Below are 19,671 nucleotides of genomic sequence, written 5' to 3' on the forward strand. Positions count from 1 at the left end.
CCAGGAAATCCTCTTAAAGGGCCCAAGCCCAGACTTACTGACAGTCTCACTCACTCTGAACTCCTGCACTGGTGCAGCAGTTAGAAAGGGGCCAGAGACAGGGAAGAACTGAATTGTCTGGCTTCAGGGTGAGGGCTTGAGGGGCAGCTTTCTCTCAGACAGGAGTGCTGGCAGAAACCATTCAGCCCTTCCCTGACGTAACATGCAGAAGTCGGTGGCTGCCATATCTGTGTCTCCATTAACCTGACTAATACCCTATACCCTACTGAATCCCTGAGACCCTGCCCCACCCAATTTGTAGATCCACCAAAGCCGCTTCCAATGGCTTTTCCATAAAATGGCCTGTCTTGGTTCATGCTGTAGATGTTCTTAAAATCTCTCAATGGTCTGCAAACCCCAAACAAGCAGCATCTGGTCTTAGTATGCCCCATATCTCTTGCTAAGCAGCCCCAAGCCCGGCACTAGCAGTAGCCAGCCTCAGTTTGTAGCTTAGCTTCTCCTAGGTACCTCCATGCCCAGGATAAGTAGCAACCATTTTAAGATCTCTTTTGTAGCTCATACCAAGTGGCCCCAGGCAGGGCACAAGCAGTAGCTGATCTTGACCTGCAACCAGAGCCCCAGAACCAACACATCTAGTGGCCTGCTTCAAACCACACCAGAGCACCACCCAACCACATCCACAAATGACACATCCAAAAAGGCAGACTTGGCAGAAACCAGAGCCCTGCCAAAGTGAATCCTGCTCTATAGAGTCAGTCTCTGCACAACAGCTTCTCCTCTGTAGTCATAGCCAGTCCTACCAATTACCTTGAGAATCCACCCTTCCTATTGATGTGCCAACAGCAATTGAGGCTCAACAAAAATAGGAAGGCACCTGCAACTCATACAAGGGACACACCTGAAGCACCTGGCTCAGGTGACCAGGGGGACTGCACCACTGAACCCCACAGGACATCTACTACATAAGGCTCCTTTTCCAAGACTGGGAAACATAGCAGCCCTACTTGATATAGAGACACAAAAACAAGGAGGCAGTCAAAATGGGGAGACACAGAATCATGGTCCAAATGAAAGAACAGAACAAAGCTCCAAAAAAAGAACTAAACAAAATGGTGACAATCTACCATATGCAGAATTCGAAACACTGGTTATAAGAATACTCAATGATCTCTGTAAGAACTTTGATAAAGAGAAAAGAAACTTAAAAATGAAGATAAAAAAAACATAAAAAGAACCAGTCATAAATGAATAATATGACAACTGAAATGAAGAGTATATTAAAAGGAATCAACAGTAGATTAGGTGAAGTAGAGGATCAAATCATCAATTTGGAAGATAAAGGAGCAGAAAACATCCAATTGGAAGAGCAAAAAGAAAAAGACAAAAAAAAGGAGATAGTTTAAGGGGCCTCTGAGATAACATCAAGTATACCAACATTCACATCATAGGAGTACCAGAAAAAGAAGAGAGAGCAAGGAATTGAAAACCTATTTGAAGAAATAATGATGGAAAACTTCCCTAACCTGGCAAAAGAATAGGCATACAAGCCCAGCAAACACAGAGTCCCCCAAAAATGAACCCAAAGAGTCTCATACCAAGATACATCATAATTAAAATACCAAAAGTTAAAGACAAAGAGAGAATCTTAAAAGCAGCAAGAGAAAAGCAATTAGTTATGTACAAGGGAGCTCCCATAGGACTGCCAGCTTATTTCTCAACAGAAACTTTGCGGGCCAGAAGGAATTGGCATGAAGTAATGAAAAGCAAGGACCTACAACCAAGATTACTCTGCTCAGCAGAGGTATCATTTATAATCAAAGGACAGATAAAGAGCTTTCCAGACAAGAAAAAGATAAAGGAGTTCATCATCACCAAGCCAGTATTATAGGAAAATTTGGAGGGACTTCTTTAAGAAGAAGAAAAAGGATAAGAAAGATAAAATATATGGGTAATAAAATAAAAACAACTATATATCTATCGACAATTACTTTAAATGTAAATGGATTAAATGCTCCAATCAAAAAACATGAGGTAGCTAAATGGATGAGAAAACAAGACTTTATGTATGCTGCTTATAAGAGATTCACTTCAAATGAAAAGACACAGAGACTGAATGTAAAGTGATGAAAGATAGTTAATGAAATGGAAACAAAAAATAAAAGCTAGGGTAGTAATACTCATACCAGACAAAATAGACCTTAAAATAAAGGCTATAACAACAGACAAAGAAGGACCCAGTAATCCCACTTTGGGTATTTAGCCAAAAAGACCCAAAACACTAATTTAAAAAAACATATGCATCCACATGCTCATTGCAGCATTATTCACAATAGCCAAGATATGGATGCAACGTGTGTCCATCGACCGATAAATGGATTAAAAAGAAGTGGTACTTAATACAATGGAATATTACTGTCATAAAACAATACAATCTTGCCAAGTATAACAACATAGATGAACCTAGAGGGTATAATGCTAAATGAAATAAGTCAGACAGAGAAAGACAAATATCTTATTATTCCACTTATATGCAGAATCTAAAAAACAAAGTAAATAAACAAACAAAACAGAAAAATTCACAGATACAGAGAACATTTTGACGGTTGTCAGATGGGAGGGGATTGGGAGATGGATGAAAAAGGGGAAGAGATTAAGAAGTACAAATTAGAAGTTACAAAATAGTCATGGGGTTTATAGCATAGGAAATATAGTCAATAATATTGTAATAACTATGTACAGTGTCAGGTAGGTGCTAGATTTATCAGGATGATCATTTTGTAAGTTATATACATGCCTAATCACTATGTTGTACACTTAAAAACTAATATAATATTGCATGTCAACTTTAATTGGAAAATAAAAAAATTAATAAAAAAAAAAAGAATGAACTCAAGCTTTTTAATCATGAATAAGGGACCAAATGAAATGGGGAAGACTCTGGGAAGAACAGGTTTGGAGGGTAAATGGGAAGCTCAGTTTTGGACATTTCAGTCTGACAGTCTCGTTAGACATTTAAATGGAGAGATCTTGTGGTAGTTATGTAAGTACAGAGTTCAGTGGGTAGAAGGAGCTGATCTGAACATAAATCACCAGCATTTTGATAGCATTTAAAGCCATACTACTAGACCAGCTTATATGAGTATAGATAGAAAAGAAAAATCCACATCAAGCCATATGGCACTCCAAAATTTATAATTTGAAGAAATGAGGAAAATATGCAAATTTGCTGCCATAGAGTTAGAAGGAAGATCATGCAAGTGAAGAAAGTGTCTCTGGGAGGAAAGCGCGATCTTACCAAATTCTGAAAGATATAATTATAGAGTAATACGAAGATTGGGAAATGATTATTGAATTCAGTGACATGGAGGTCATTGACGACCTTCATAAGATCTTTTGTTTTAGAATGGTGGGAACAAGAATGGTTGCAGCAGATAGGGTGAGGAGAATGAAAGAGCATGAATAAATGATACTTTTGAAAAGTTTTACTGAAAAGGAAAGGAGAGAAAGGTAACACCTGGAAGGAAAACTGGGGTCAATGCAAGTTTTGTTTTTGTTTCTACGGTGGAAGAAATAATGACATATTTATGTGCTAATATTTGTATGCTAATAGGATTGATCCGTTAGAGAGAACAAAATTAGTGGGGAGAATTGCTAGATTAATGTTCTTCATTAGGCAAGAGGCTAAGGCATGTAGTAAAGACATGAAGTTTTGATCTTACCTAGAACAATGGCCTGTTAATACGCAGTTAACAAGAGAGAAGGCTGAGTAAATGACATAGATACAAAGAAGTGGGTAAAAGCGATTATAGAAACTTGTGGAAGTTCTCTTCTGATTACTTCAATCTTCTCAGAAAACTAGGAGATACAATAAAGGGCAAAGAATGAGGATGAGAGAAAAATGAAGATAGGTGAGGAGAGATAAGTACGAAATAATAATTTAAACAAGTACAAGTAAATGGGTATGAAAATAGAATTCAGAATGTAATCAAAGGAGTAATTGTAATGTTTCTAGCACGAGGAGGACATAATATAGATATGCAGCCATAGCAGAGATAAGGAATAATGGAATGGTGATAGAATCAATGGACTGAAATTCTAATTGGGACTGTTGGAGTGGTCAACAAGAGAAAATATACTAGAAAGAAAGGAGATGATGGTTTGGGAGTGAAAAGCTTGAAACAAAATAAGGAGAGGCTGCTGTTACTGGTATTGACAAAGTAAAGAGTATGACCTCAATAATTTGTAGCTGAAGAGAACAGAGGATAAGATAACTGGAGAAGAAATCAATATACCAGATATTGGGTAGATTAATCTATAGTATGTAGTTTCTAACATCAAACAACTGATACCTAATTATATAAGATTTTATTAAGGAGATCATTATGTCTCAACTAATGTTTGTGACAAATTCAAATCTAAGAGCCAAAAAAAGTGCAAGTGGGAAGATTGCTACATAGAACACTAATTTATATCTACTAGGCACTATCGATTTGGATTTTATTATTCCTATCCATTAACAAATACTCTCATCTTTTTCTTTCTTAAAATAAACGAACCCCACCCCTGGCTCTCATTCCTTTAACTACATATAAAAACTTTAGCAAATTAAAATTATATTTAGCACTTCTACCTAAAAGATTGTTCTAATTTTTGCCTCTGCCTTGCTTAAAATTGTCTAGTGGTTTTCTACCAAGCATAAATTAGAATAAATAATTAAAAATCATCTCATTATTGTTAAATATCAATTGCTCTCTAATGAACTTGTAGATACAGGAGAAGAAATGTAGTTATAGCCTAAATGATTAAATTTGTCTATGATATTTACAAAAAAATTACAATACATTTTATTTACACTGGAAAAAGCCTTCATGAGAATATTTCTTTCATGTTTAATAATGTAATACTCAGGCAGAATATTAAGGAATAGTTATACATCATATCTATATGATCAAATGAATCTCATTGAATTCTGGTATTAGCACATTTATAATTTCTTTGAAATTAAGAAATTAAGAGCATCAGTCTTGGAGTCATCACTTCTGGTTCTATTTAGTTCTGTCATATTATCTTGAATATGTTATGCTTGAGAATATAACAGTAAGGTCTTATTTTCATATCTAAAAATGCAGATAATACCTTGCAGGGTTGTTTTCAGGATTAGAGATAATTAATGTCATATACTTAGAGCAATACTAGGCCTAAACTGATTTTTAATCAATAGTAGCAACAATAATAATAAATATTAAGACACTAGTAAAGAGGTGAACATAGTTCTGTTTTCTAGGGAAGTACATTTTAAATATAATCCATTGTACTGGGCTCAAATAACAGTTTTTCTGTTATATAACTCACTTCACAAAAAATGAAATAAAAAATCTTCTTTTTCTTTCAATGAGATAGTGGCAGTTTATGTGCTAGTGAGGTAAAGGTGCAAGAAAACGAATTACTGTCTCCTTAAATGTTTTAAGAACCTGTATGCTATGATGTTTTCAAGAAAAAAAAAAGTGAGATGTATTTTATATGTGTCTAATAATGCCTCTTAAAAAATGTAATGAACGCACCTTAATTACTTCATGATAATATAAACTTTGGTCATGCATACCCCAATTCTTAAAGAATTTATTTTCAGAACTTGGAAACAAATAATTCATACATTAACACACAATATTATCTGAGAAAAAGTTGGCAGAAAATACATCTTATTAACTTTCCATAATTTTACTGACACACTTAGAAAACAGAATTTTCCAGAATATTACTAAGATATGTCTAAGATATTTTGCTTCTCATCACATTTTGAGAAACTTTATAAATAACCTGTATAAGTTACTAAGACCAGAAGACCAATGAAAGAATAAACAAATATGTAGAGGCATAAGATCATTAAAAAGATCCCTGAAAAACTCCAAGTTACAGGCCTATTTTATTTGGGGAGATTGTATGGGTAGGCTATAGTTTGTTTTCATTTTTTATCCTTTGCTGTAACTTAAAGTTTGGTGCTTTTAAAAAAAAACTTACAGAATATTTGTTTAAAGAGAAGTACTTTTTGAAAATTATTTATTTGATACTTACTCTTGGCCCCAGTTCTCCAAAAGGTCCAACTGGTCCTTCTTCTCCCTTAAAAAAAAAAAATCAGAACATATCATGGGCTGAAATAAGCATTTAAAAATGTAAACTCTGTTCTATATATTCTGAAATCTAAAGCTTATTCTGAGATATAATAACAAGAATAAGATGATTTTTTTGTATTTTAGAACTGTAGCACCCATAACATTTTCATTTCTTCTGTGACAGCCTCACACCTACTCTAAGGGAAATATATACTACTGGATTATTTTTAAATTGGTAGATGATACAATTTATACATAGAAAATTGAGAGTGAACAACAGTACAAGTGACTTGAGTCTCACAAAATTAGGATTAGGAATCACTAAGATCATGAATTAAGGCTAACCTTTACCTTCTTAGGCTCAATCTCTTTTCAACAGAGAAGAACGCAATAAAATTCTTAATAGATGGAAATCAATACACACTGGTATATTAAAAGTTATTGGTATACAATTTGTTTGCACTTGGCACATTTTGATATTTAATTCATTCAACAAATGTTTTCGAGTTTTAGTTCTGTATTACGTCTTAGAGATACAAAGGTATATCAGATCACACTCAAATGAGATTAATGCCTAGAGTTTCTTCTTGACTACAGGTTCAATATCCTTGGGGTCAAATGAGTTAGAATGTCATAATATATGAAATATTGTACATTCTTCTAAGGATCAGAAACTGTATGGATAGATAGAGATAAAGGAACATAGAAAAAATAACAAATTTTTATTTATTATTTTCTAAGAAAATAAAAAAGAAAATGCTTTTAATCCATTTATTGACAGATTTTCTAAATGATTTTTCACCTTTAAATAAAAGTTGACGTTACCACATTTCAACAACATATACTGACCTCTCTAGAATCATAAATTCTATTCTATGTAATAAACAAACATTTCATTCAACTCACAATTCAATTAAAATATAATTTATTAGGTCACAAATATAAAATAGACACAAATAGCAAATATAAATTCTACTAGATATGAGTGAGAATCCAGGCTCTGATTCTTCAGATGTTCTGTGGAGACCACTGACATAATCACTTAATGAATTCAGAATACTGTAAAATGATTCCAACCGCCAGTATAATATGGTAACTTAAATCTTCTATGGCAAAAATTGTCCACACTAAAGCCATGTTTTCTTTAAGCAAAAACTAATGTCTCACAAAAAATAAAAAGGGAAATTTGAACTAACTAAAAAAATTTGCTGATTGGATATTTATGGCCTCCATACCTGAGTTCCTTTGAGACCAGGAGGTCCAGGAGGCCCTCTGTTTCCAATGAGTCCCTATAAAAGCAATGTAAGCACATACAATAAAAATTTTAGACAAAGTAATACTTTTTCAATCAGCATTAATCTGAAAATTGGCAATACTATTTGGTACTATTCAATTCCCTTTAGGAAGTTATCAAAATGGGGCCAAAGGGTAGATGAGTAGAAAAATACAGAACATCCAAAAAGTTGGGGAACAGTATAAATTTATTTATAAACAGTATGTTAATGTTCAGATAATCTGCTCAGTGTGTTACTCTTTAATGGGACACATTTTCAGAAAAAGTACTAATAAATTTAAAGCAATGGGTCACACTGTTAATCTGATAATAATACAATAAATACATAAAAGAGTATTCACAAAATCTGAAAACAGATGGAGGGGATATATAATATTTTAATCTGTTAAGAGACTAGCAGAGCATTTATACTAAATGCTCTTCAACTAATTTTCCTTCTTGATACAAGCTGATAAAAGAGAGAGTGATTTACAAAAGAAAGTAACAATTTGAACATGACTACAAATTTTAAAATTAAATCTTTTGTTAATTAAAATTAATGTTATTAAAAATCAAATGTTCTACACATAAAAATTGATCGAAGTAACTAAAAAAAATCTTTCTATTTCAGAAAACACCCTATAACATTTATTCAACATGGCAAAAAGGTTTTACTTTTTTTATTAAATTTATTGGGATGACATTGGTTAATAAAATTGTATAGGTTTCAAGTGTACAATTCAATAATACATCATCTGGCAAAGTATTTCTTATTCAGTTCTGTTCCCTTAACTATGCAATCTGCTAGCAAACTTTTAAGAAAACCTCTTAAGAACTACCTTTGGCATTATTGCTTTTAGTAATTCTATAACCACTAAAAGGTTTTATCTAGTTTTTAACTGTAGTAAATAACTATGACTAATAGCAGATCTACTCAGTTGACTGTGACCTTTAGTTTTGGAATGCAGTAGTGTGACAAACTGCATGAGAATCTTTCCTTCATGGTATACCTTTCTATATCATTGTTATGTTCGAACACAATTAAAAAGTGAAAAACTTTTGGTCAGTTTAAAAGTCTATAATATATTATCACAGGCTTATTATATACATAGCACCATTCAGGAAACTGCATGACTTTAGGCAATAACCTAAAATTTTTGTGCAACTTCTTATTTTAAATAGAAAGAGATGGATTAAGTTATTGAAATGAGCATATATTGGTTTATACAAGTCCAACATATATTTATCTTCTTTCAGGCAAAAGCATCCAAATTTTCCTTATGGAAACATTCTTTCCCCAGTCTTAGTCCATGTGGTTTGAAGGGAGGTGACTCTACTCCTGATTAAATTTAAGATTAGACATGTGACCTAAGTTAGTCAACATATTCTACATCCCTAGAAACAACAATTGGTTCAGTAATGAGACAAGAACACAAGTCAGTCTAACTAAAGCAAATTTCAGACTACTGTGGAACAACTGGGAAGACAATAACATTATGGAAGATATAAACCAAAACAGTAAGAAACCATTAAGGAGAAAAAGCTTGAGAATGAAATCAATGAATTAACAAATGGAGAGAGTAGGAGTGATTGAGTTCTAATGGTACTGTGAGGGATCTTGAATTCAGATGTGTTTGAATCATGTTTAAGTGTGTTACTTACAATTGAAAGAATCTTGACTGATAAAATAATTTCTAACTCTCTTTAATATCTAAAATATTCTTTGAGATCTCTAAGTGATAGATTTTAAGTATTTAGACAGACTGAATTTATGGAATCAGAATGCTATAATATTTAAATTACACCATAGGATATCTAATGTTTAATTATTTAATTCATTTGTTCATTCATTTCTTCATCCAACATTTTATTAATCTTCTACTTTGTGTAAGGTTAAATAAACATCACAATATTAGGCCCTAAGTACACAAATAGAAATAAAACACAGTCCTCGTTTTCACTGAATTGCTGTTATTATGGATGATGGCACTTTAAAATAAAAATTAGTAAATAAGAATTTCAATAGGAGTAAAAGTATAAGCAATGTGTAAATGGGAACCTAGATGAAGGAGCACAATCTTTCTGAAAGGGCAGGAAGTTTTTATATTTAAATATGCAAAGAATTTTGTGTTGAGTTATAATAGGCTAACAAAAACTTGTAACTAAAAATAAACACACACCGAAAACTTATAAACAACATTTGGGGCTCAAAAGACATTGATGAACATATAATGTTCAAGTGTATGTGTAAGAAACTGACTCAACTCTCTTTCCAGGGTGTAATCAGCAGTGGTCTGAGTGATCAAAGAGAACTAGGTTCCCATACTCTCTCACTGCATCTGTTTACTCTGAAGGAGTGACACCACTGACCAAAAATCAAACATAGCTCTTTCAGAGAAGCAGATAAACCCAGGTTCTTTTTCCCTTCCTCTTCCAAGATAAACTTATAATTGTAAAGAAATAATAAAAGGCAAATTAAGAAAAAAAACTAGTTATATGCTGTGTACAAGAAATACACCTAAAACAAAAATAAAGGAAAATTCAAAGACCACAAAATAGAATAAGATATGTAAGAGAGTTAACAGCCCCCAAATAGCTGAAGTTATTATATTAACGTTAAATCTACTAGGCTTTAAGGTAAAACAGTTTATTAGAGTTAAGAGGGTAACTAAATAATAATAAAAGGGTATGTTCACCAAGAAGAGATAAAAACTCAATTTTTATGAACCTAATAACATAAATTCCAAATATGTAAAGTAAAAACTGGTAGATAAATAAAAATAAATTGAGAAATCCACACTAGAGAGGAAAATTTTAACTCATCTTTTTCTAAAATTAGTAGGTCAGGAAGATAAAAATCAGTAGGAATAGAGAAGACATATAGTAAAATTAACAAACTTAACTTAATGGCCATATGTAAGACATTGCATCCTCAAATTGGAGTTTACAAAGTCTTTACAAGTACAAATGAAAGAAGTATGAAAACTAACTACAAAAAGAGCCTCTATCAATAGTTGTATCATTAAAAAATTATAGTATACACACACACACACATACACAGTGGGTTACTATATAGCAGTGAAAATGAATAAGCTTTAATTACATGCATCGACCTAAACTAAGACGAAGAGATAAGATTGAGTACAAAAAGCAAGTCACTGAAGAATATATTTATGTAGTATATGAATTTCCAAAACAAGCAAAACAATAATTATTTTAAAGGAATATACATAGATGGTGAAAAGTATAGCAAAACAAGACTGTGGTTATTTATAAATGCAAGAAGAACAGAGATAGATATGATTAGTGAGAGACAGAAAAAGAGTTTTCAATGACCTAGTTCTTAACATGAATAGGGTTTATTATTATTGTTTAAACTGTACTTATTTTATGTATCATATGTTAAATACGCATTTTTTAAAAAAATTTAAAATGTACAGAATCTTAAGTCTGGTCTAGATTTGAATTCCAGCTCTGAAGCCTACTAGAGGTAGGACTTGAATTCCTTTTCCACAGAATCGTGTTACCATCAGCATCATAAGGTTGTTGCAATAAATAAAATGGTACTTAGACTGTAACAGGCACTCGATAAATATTAGTTTCCTTCTTCTTATGCATCTCACATCAATTAGTATTTACAATAGTTTCTGAACTGACATTTCACTTTTTCGTCCTATACATTCACCACATTCATATTAATAATTTACTATTATTATTCTCTCTAAACATCCTTTTCATCATCTCACGCCTCTCAAAATCCTCCAAAATCCTCCAAAGTAAAACTGTAGAGTTTTTGTATGTGACTAAAGTTAATTGTTATCAGCTTAAATAGAGCGTTATAACTACAAAATGTTTTATGTAAGTCCCATAGTAACCCCATAGTAAGTCCCATAGAACAAATAAAATATTATAAAAATATATAAAAGAAAATGAGAAAGGAATTGAACCACGTCAAACTACAAAAAAGTCAATAAAACACAAAAGAAGACAGCAGGAGAACAAAAGAGGGACAAGAAAGCTACAAGACAGAAAACAATTACAGTTAACAAAAAATGTCAACAGTAAGTCCTTTTTATTAGTAATTACTAAATATAAATGAATTAAAGGCTGCTATCAAAAGACTTAAGAGTGACTGGGTGGATTTAAAAAACTCAACTATATGCTATCCACAAAAGACTCACTTTAGATTTCACATAGAATGAAAGTGAAAAGATGGAAAAAGATATCCCATACAAATAATATCCAAAAGAGAGCAGGGGTGGCCGTACTTATATCATACAAAATAGACAAAGTAAAAAATTGTCACAAAAGACAAAAGAGGACATTAACTAATGATAAAAGGGTCAATTTATCAGGAAGAGGTAACAATTATAAATAAATATGCACCTGTTATCAAGGTATCCAAATACATGAAGCAAATAGTGACAGAACTAAAGAGTAAAATAGACAGCAACACAATAAATACAAGATATTTCAATACCCTACTTAAAATAATGAATAAAACAACCAGTGAGATCAATAAGGAAACAGAGGACTTGAACAATGCTATAGACCAGATATATATAACATTCTACTCAAAGTAGCAGAATATATATTCCTTTCAAGTGCACAGGGAACATTCTCCAGCATAGATTACATATTAGGTCACAAAAGAAGTCTTGAGAAATACAATAAGATTAAAATTATACGAACTATCTTTTCTTAATGAAATGGAATTAGATATAAATTGCAGGAGTAAAACTGAAAAATTCATAAATAGATGACAATTAAACAACACATTCTTGAAAACCAATGAGTCAAAGAAGAAATCAAATGGATAACTGGAAAATAGCTAAAGACAAATTAAAATGGACATACAACCAAAATTTATGGGATTCAGCAAAAGCAATACTAAAAGGGAATTTTATAGCAATGAATACTTAACATTAAAAAAGGAGAAAAATCTTAAATAAACCACTAAGTTTACACCTCAAAAAACTAGAAGAAAAAGAACAAACTAAGCCCGAAGTTAAGAGAAAGAAAGACATCTTAAAAATTAGAGCAGAAATAAATGGAGACTATATAAAACAATAGAAAAAAAATCAATGAAACTAAAAGTTGGTTTTTTGAAAAAATCAACAAAATTGACAAACCTTTAGCTAGACTAAGAAAAATAAGATAAAACTAAAAAAATAAAAAAACCAGAAGTGAAAGAGGGCACATTAGAACTAATGCCACAGCAATAAAAGATCATGAGACGAATACAAACAATTATACAACAAATTAAATAATATAGAAGAAATAGATAAAATTCCTAGAAACATACAAAACTAAATCACAAAGAAACACAAAATCTGAACAGATCTATAACTACCAAAAATACGGAATCAGTAATCAAAAACCTCCCAAGCAAAAATAAGTAAATAAATAGATAGACCGAGAGCGAGAGCGAGGGCGGGAGCAAGGGCGGGAGCGAGGGCGGGAGCGAGGGCGGGAGGGAGAGAGAGAGAGAGAGAGAGAGAAAGAAAGAAATTAATTCTAGGACCAGATGATTCCACTGGAGAATTCTACCAAACATGTAATGAGAAATTAATATAAATCCTTCTCAAATTCTTCCAAAAACTGAAGAAGAGAGAACATTTCCAAACTCATTTTATGAGGCCAGCATTACCCTGATACCAAAGACAAACAAAGACACTGCAAGGAAAAAATTACAGGCCAAAAGTTCTGATGACTATAAAAGCAAAAATCCTTGAAAAATTACTAGCAAAACTAATTCAAAAGTACATTAAAGGATCATACATCATAACCAAATGGGATTTACACTTGGGGTGCAAAGATTTTTTAGCATTAAAATCAATCACTGTGATACACCACATTAACAGAATGAAGAATAAAAATAACATGATCACCTAAATAGATGCAGAAAAGCATTTGACAAAACTTAATATCTTTTCATAAAAAGCTCAGCAAACTAAAAATAGAAGGAAATTACTTCAACATAATAAAGGCCATATACGAAAAGTCCACAGTTCATGTCATATGCAACAATAAAAAACTAAAAGCTTTCCTCAAAGATTAGGAACAAAATGAGGATGCTCACTTTCACCAATTTTATTCAACATAGTACTAGCTTCCTAGCTAGAGAAATTTGGCAAGAAAAAGAAAAAAGGCACCAAAATCGGAAAGAAAAAGTAAAATTTCTGTTCACAGATGATATAATCTTGTATGCAGAAAATCCTAAAGATTCTACAAAATAATTGTTAGCACTAGTAAATAAATTTTGCAAAATTTCAGGATATATAATCAACATATAAAAATTCATTGGGTTTCTATGAACTAACAACAAACAATTCAAAAAGAAAATTAAGAAAACAATCTCATTTGCCATAGCATCGAAAAAAATTAAATACTTAGAAATGAATGTAATCAAGGGGTGAAAGACTTGTACAGTGAAAGCTACAAAACAGTGCTGACATAAATTAAAGAAGACAGAAACAGTGGAAAGATATCCCATGTCCACGGTGTAGAAACTTATTATTAAAATGTCCATACACCCAAACTTATCTATAAATTTAATTCAATCCCTAGTAAAATCTCAATAGCATTTCTTGAAGAGATAGAAAAAAAGAATACTAAAATTCATGGAACCACAAAAGACCTGAATAGCCAAAACAATCTTAACAAAGATGAACATAGCTGGAGGCCTCACATTTTCAGACTTTGAAACATAAGTTAAATAATCAAAACAATTTGGTACTGGCATAAAGAAAGACATATAGACCAAAGGAACAAAATAGAGAGTCCAGAAATAAACCCACGCATATACAGTCAAATAGTCTTCAGCAAGGTACCAAGACTATACAATGGGGTAAAGATAGTCTTTTCAACAAATGGCGGTAGGAAAACTGGATATACAAAATAATAAAATTGGATGCTTATCTTACCCACATATAAAAATAAACTCAAAATGAATCAAAGACTTAAACATGAAGGCTGAAACCACAAAACTCTTATAAGAAAACATAGGCAGAAAGTTCCTTAACATTGGTCTCTGCAATGATTTTTTGGATTTAAAACAAAAGCAAAGGCAACAAAAGCAAAATCGACTACTAATACTTCTGCACAGTTAAAAAAATCAGCAGAGTAAAAAGGCAACCTATAGAATGAGAAAATATTTGTAAACTATAAATCTGATAAGGGTTTAATATCTAACATATATGAGAAACTCCTACAACCCAAAGGCAAAAAAAAAAAAAAATGCAATCAAAATAATAGACAAAGGACTTAAATAGATATTTCTCCAAATAAAACATACGAATGGTCAACAGGTATATGTAAAAATGCTGAACATCACTAATCATGAGGGAAATGGAAATCAAAGCCACAATGAGATACCTCACATGTATTAGAATGGCTATTAATAAAAAAAGAAAAAGAAACAAGTGTTGGCAAGGATGTGGAGGAACTGGAAACCTTGAGCACTATTGGTGGGAATGTAAAATGGTGCAGCCACTAGGGAAAAGAGTATGGAGAATCCTCCAAAAATTAAAAATAAAACTACCATATTATCCAGCCACCTCACTTCTGGTTATTTATGCAAAAGAACTGAAAACAGAACCCCAAGAGATATCTGCACTTTCATATTCATTGCAGAATTATTTGCAATAGCTTATAGATGAAAACCTAAATGACCACTGAGGGGTGAATAAAGAAAGAAAATGTGGAGTTTTAGACTACTGGACACTGGACTGTTATTCAGCCTATAAAAAAAAAGGAAGGAAATTTTGACATATGCTATAACATAGATGAATCTTGAAAACTATGCTAAGTGAAATAAGCTGGTCACAGAGGGACAGATTCTACTTACATGAGGTATCAAAAGTAGCCATACTCATAGAACCAGAATGTAGAATGATGGTTACCAGGGGTTGCAGGAAATGGAAATGAGGAATTGCTGTTCAATGGTATAGAATTTCAGGCATGAAAGATGAAAACAGTTTAGAGATATGCTTTACAAAATATGCATATAGTTAATATTATACTGTTCATTGAAAAATTTAAGAGTAGATTTCACGTTATGTGTTTTCACCACACAAAAAAAGGCCTTCCATGGGTTTATTAGCATTGAAACTTTTCAGCTTTATATTTAAGATTTGTCACAATCTGCCTCCCAACTTTTTAAGTCAGGTGGGTTTACTTCTGCCTGCCATCTTTGTATTTATTTTGTACCTATTGAATGGACTTTCTCATTCCTTGGTGCTACTTGGCCAAATCCAACTTATCCAACTCAAATCCTAATTTTTCTATGAAGTCTCCCAGAAAAATAACTCTCATGTTAGTTATTCTTTCTTCTGAAGTCCTTATTATTCACTTATCGTGTGCTGCCTAGTTTTATTTTAAAATTTTTCTCATGTGGAAATCTCGCATTTTCAGAGGATTACAAATTCTTGGTAGGTGGAAGACCATGTTTTAATCTTGTTTTCATGTAATTGCTTAACAAAATCAATAAATATTTCTCAACACAGTACATTGCCCATGTACAAACTCAATAAATACTTCTTAGCTGACTAAATGCTGCCTGGATAATAAAATGGTTAATATAAGAAACTTGTGTATAAAATCCTGATTTAATGTATGGAATGTAAGTCTGCATGGCTGGATCAAGGTGATGTCAGAGACATATTAGGAGTTAACTAACCTCAATCCAGATAAACACGACATATTTTAATAATTTAGTATAAATGTTATTTCCATATATTCTGGAGCATTAACAAATAACAGGTTTTCTGTGATAATTTAAAGGGATGTTATACAACAGAAAATAAACAGCCTGTTTTACCATCCCTATCTCCATAGCCAAAGTAACAGTTAAAACCATTACAGCAGCATATAAATTATTCCTCTGTTTACTGGGGAACAGAGAATATTTATCGGGTACTCAGTTTTTGCAGTAAACAGCAAAGAATGTGGTTTTACTAATGTTATGGGATTCTTGAAAGCAGACTGCCAAATTGGGTGGCTCTCAAGAAGGTTTGCTGAAGTCTGTTTTGTATCTATATACACGTACACATACACATACACACACAATCTCACAATCAATATAACCATAATTAACACAAGTTTCCAATCTTAGTTTGAGGTTTTAGTGAACTGGCAGAAAATGAAGAGAAAACAGGCTTTTTAGAGCTATGCCAAATTGCTCTGGAAAGGACCCAATTTATTTGCAAATAAGGTAATCACGTATTTCAAATACAGCACACGTGATTTTCTTGATGACCACTTCTATAGCCTCAACAGAACTTCAGCAATTTATATTGTTCCCACTTTCCAAACGAGACATGTATATCAAAATAAAGTTAGTTTTAAGATGCTTGCATGACATAGTGTACACAACTAAAGAAAACACATCATCCTAATATGGTCGGTATGTTTGGCTCTGTTTTCCCTTTCTGTTTCTAGAAACAATTTCAAGACAAACAGTAAAGACCAAAAAGAGAAACAAAAACAGATCCTTCTCAGCTTACAAAACATAAAATCATATTCCTCTTTCTTTAAAATGTATTGTTTTTTTATAAAATCATCTAAAATATTAATTTAAAATTCAGCGATGTGTATAAATCAATTAGTCTCATGATGGTGCTGATGAGACTACAAGCTGAAAGTCATTCACAAAGTAATTAATACTCATTGGAAATTCAACCATTGGTATTCATTAAAATATCTAGCTTTCTGGTCTTTTGTCTCACTTTTAAACACTTTAATTCTAAAACTAAAGGAAGTAACAAGAAGGAAATTCTAAAGATCACTATTGTAATAATAATCAAGAGGTCAGCTGGTTTCCTTCAGTTATCTGACATTTTTCTTGATAAAACTTCGAGAGGATTGAGGGGAATCATGGTGGAGTGAGAGACATCCTCGAATCTCTCTCCTTGAAACAACAATAAACTGAACATCTAAAACTGAACAAAAGCACCCAAACTGCACACCAGCACATTTGAAAGTGGGATCTGCGCATAAGAGCTACCACAGGTCAGAACCCCAGGTGTCGGGCAGTGGACTGAGAGAAATAAAGATGCTGCCTCTCTCAGCCGCCGAGCTCCTTGCAGGAGGAGGGGGAGGGGTGAAAGTGTGGCTACTTCCCTGAACAACCCTGCCTGGAAGTGCCAGGACTTCTACGCAGCCAGCAGCAGGGTCCATTTATCAGGGCAGAAAGCAGATAAATGAGTTGAGACTGCAGAGAAACAAGTTTTTACCGGTCCCGGTTGCAAAACTGAGATTGAGCTGCAGCCCCCAACCCCCAACCCAGAGGGCCACTCCCCCCATACCCTCTGAGACCCAAAACCGTGGAGCCCCAGGGGACTCTGAGCAAAAGCTGCTGAGACTGAAGCTACCTCTCGGAGCCTCTGGAGTTCCCTGCAGGAGGAGGGGAAGGGGAGAAGGTGCAGCAACTTCCCTGAACAGCCCTGTCTGGAAGTACCTGGACTTCTACTCAGCCGTAGCAGGGCCCAGTCATCAGAGCAGAAAGCAGAGAAGTGGGATGGGACCGCAGAGACACAACAGTTGATTTTTACCGGCTATGGTTGCAAAACCGAGGCTGAGCCGCAGCCCCAACTCCCAACCCAGAAGGCCCCTCCCCCCACGCTCCGAGACCAATCACCACGGAGTACCAGCAGAATCTGAGCAAACGCTACCGAAACTGTTGGCTAACACCGACAAGGACTGAAACTGAGAGTAGCGAGTGTGATTAAATTTCTACAAGAAAATAAATAAAACATTATTTAGGCTTTATATAAGCAGAGATCCAAGAGGCTTAGACGCCACCCACTGGAAACCAAAAGAAAGGGCCTGTTTTGCAGCAGGCTAAAGAGAGACCTTTATAAAATAAATCTTTTTTCTGGAAAAACAGCAGAATACACTTCCATAATGCCTGGGCGGAGAAACCGTCCAGTAAGCAGCATGAACAACCAAGAAAGAAAGAGAAAAATCTCCAGAAAATAAGCTTGCAGACAGAAAAATATATGACTTAAATGATGGAGAATTCGGGATGGTTCTTCTGAATAAACTCAATGAGTTCTGAAACGAGTCATATCAACAATTTCAGGAATTGAAAAAACAACTAGATGAGCAGAGCAAGGAGATTAAAAACCCTCAAGAAGAACAGAATAGATCTTCTGAAGATAAAAAAAAAAAAACACACTGCAAGAGTTGAACACTGAAATAGCAAGCTTGGGAAATAGAGTCGACCAAGTGGAGGAGAAGATCAGTGATATCGAAGACAGAAATCTAGAAATAAATCAGAAGGAAGAAGAGAGAAACTGAAGAATGAAAAATAATGAAAGAGAAATACAAGAACTAGCTGATAACATCAGGAGAGGAAACATAAGAATAATGGGCATTATCGAAGGCGAGGAAAAGGAACAAGAGGAATTAGAAAGCATTTTCAGATGAATAGTTGATGAGAATTTCTTTTCTCAAAGGAATAAGCTGGAACTTAGAATTCAAGGAGTCAACAGAACACCCAATTATCTCAACCCAAAAAGGCCTTCACCAAGACACATAGTATTAAATTAAAGAAAAATCAACAACAAAGATAGAATTCTCAGGGCAGCCAGAGAAAAGAAGATGGTAACATATAAAGGAAAACCCATAAGATTATCATCGGATTTCTCAGAGCAGACCTTACAAGCCAAAAAGGATGGAATCAAATATTTAAACTATTAAGTGAAAGGAACTTCCAGCCTAGAATAATGTGTCCAGCTAAGCTCTCCTTTAGATATGAAAGAGAAATTAAGACCTTTCCAGACATAAAAAAATTGAGGGAATTCTCCATTACAAGGCCTGCACTACAGTAAACACTGAAAGGGGTCAGCTCACCTAAAACAAAATGACAAAATAAAAAATAAAAAAAAAACATAATTAGGAGTAAGGTGACTAGCAGGCTGATAGAAGCAGAGGAGTGCGATCTTTATTAAGATTAGGCCATTATAAGCTTAAATAATAAGAGAATTGCTATCGCAAGATAGTAATGAACATTCAGCATACATAGAGACAAATTGAGATAACAATGACTATAAAGGGGAGGATTCAAAGATCCAAATTTGTAAAGGGGAATGGAGATAAGGCACATGCAGAAGAAAATGGACTGTATATATATAACTATCCTTTTCATATTTGTAATGGTAATCACACACAAAAGATTCAGAACTGAAGTATATAACATAAAACAAGAACTAAAGGGAAAAGCCACAAAAGCCAACCAAAATAAAGAAAACAGAAACACAAGGACAAGGAAGCAATGGAAACACC

The 19,671-nt window shown here is 33.4% G+C and overlaps 1 protein-coding gene across 2 annotated transcripts in view; it reads right to left on the reverse strand.

The window, feature by feature from the left end:
• Window positions 1-19,671, reverse strand: part of COL24A1 (collagen type XXIV alpha 1 chain) — a 287,223-nt gene that overhangs the window by 149,281 nt on the left and 118,271 nt on the right. For both annotated transcript variants that reach the window (XM_025052104.1, XM_025052103.1), the window contains exons 21-22: window positions 7,346-7,399; window positions 6,073-6,117 (exon numbers count right to left, since the gene is read on the reverse strand). In XM_025052104.1, coding sequence (XP_024907872.1) covers window positions 6,073-6,117; window positions 7,346-7,399 — 99 coding nt within the window. The remainder of the gene's footprint in view (window positions 1-6,072; window positions 6,118-7,345; window positions 7,400-19,671) is intronic.

The sequence above is a fragment of the Pteropus alecto genome, unplaced genomic scaffold (assembly GCF_000325575.1).
Source record: "Pteropus alecto unplaced genomic scaffold, ASM32557v1 scaffold25, whole genome shotgun sequence".
In the NCBI taxonomy this organism is placed as follows: domain Eukaryota; kingdom Metazoa; phylum Chordata; class Mammalia; order Chiroptera; family Pteropodidae; genus Pteropus; species Pteropus alecto.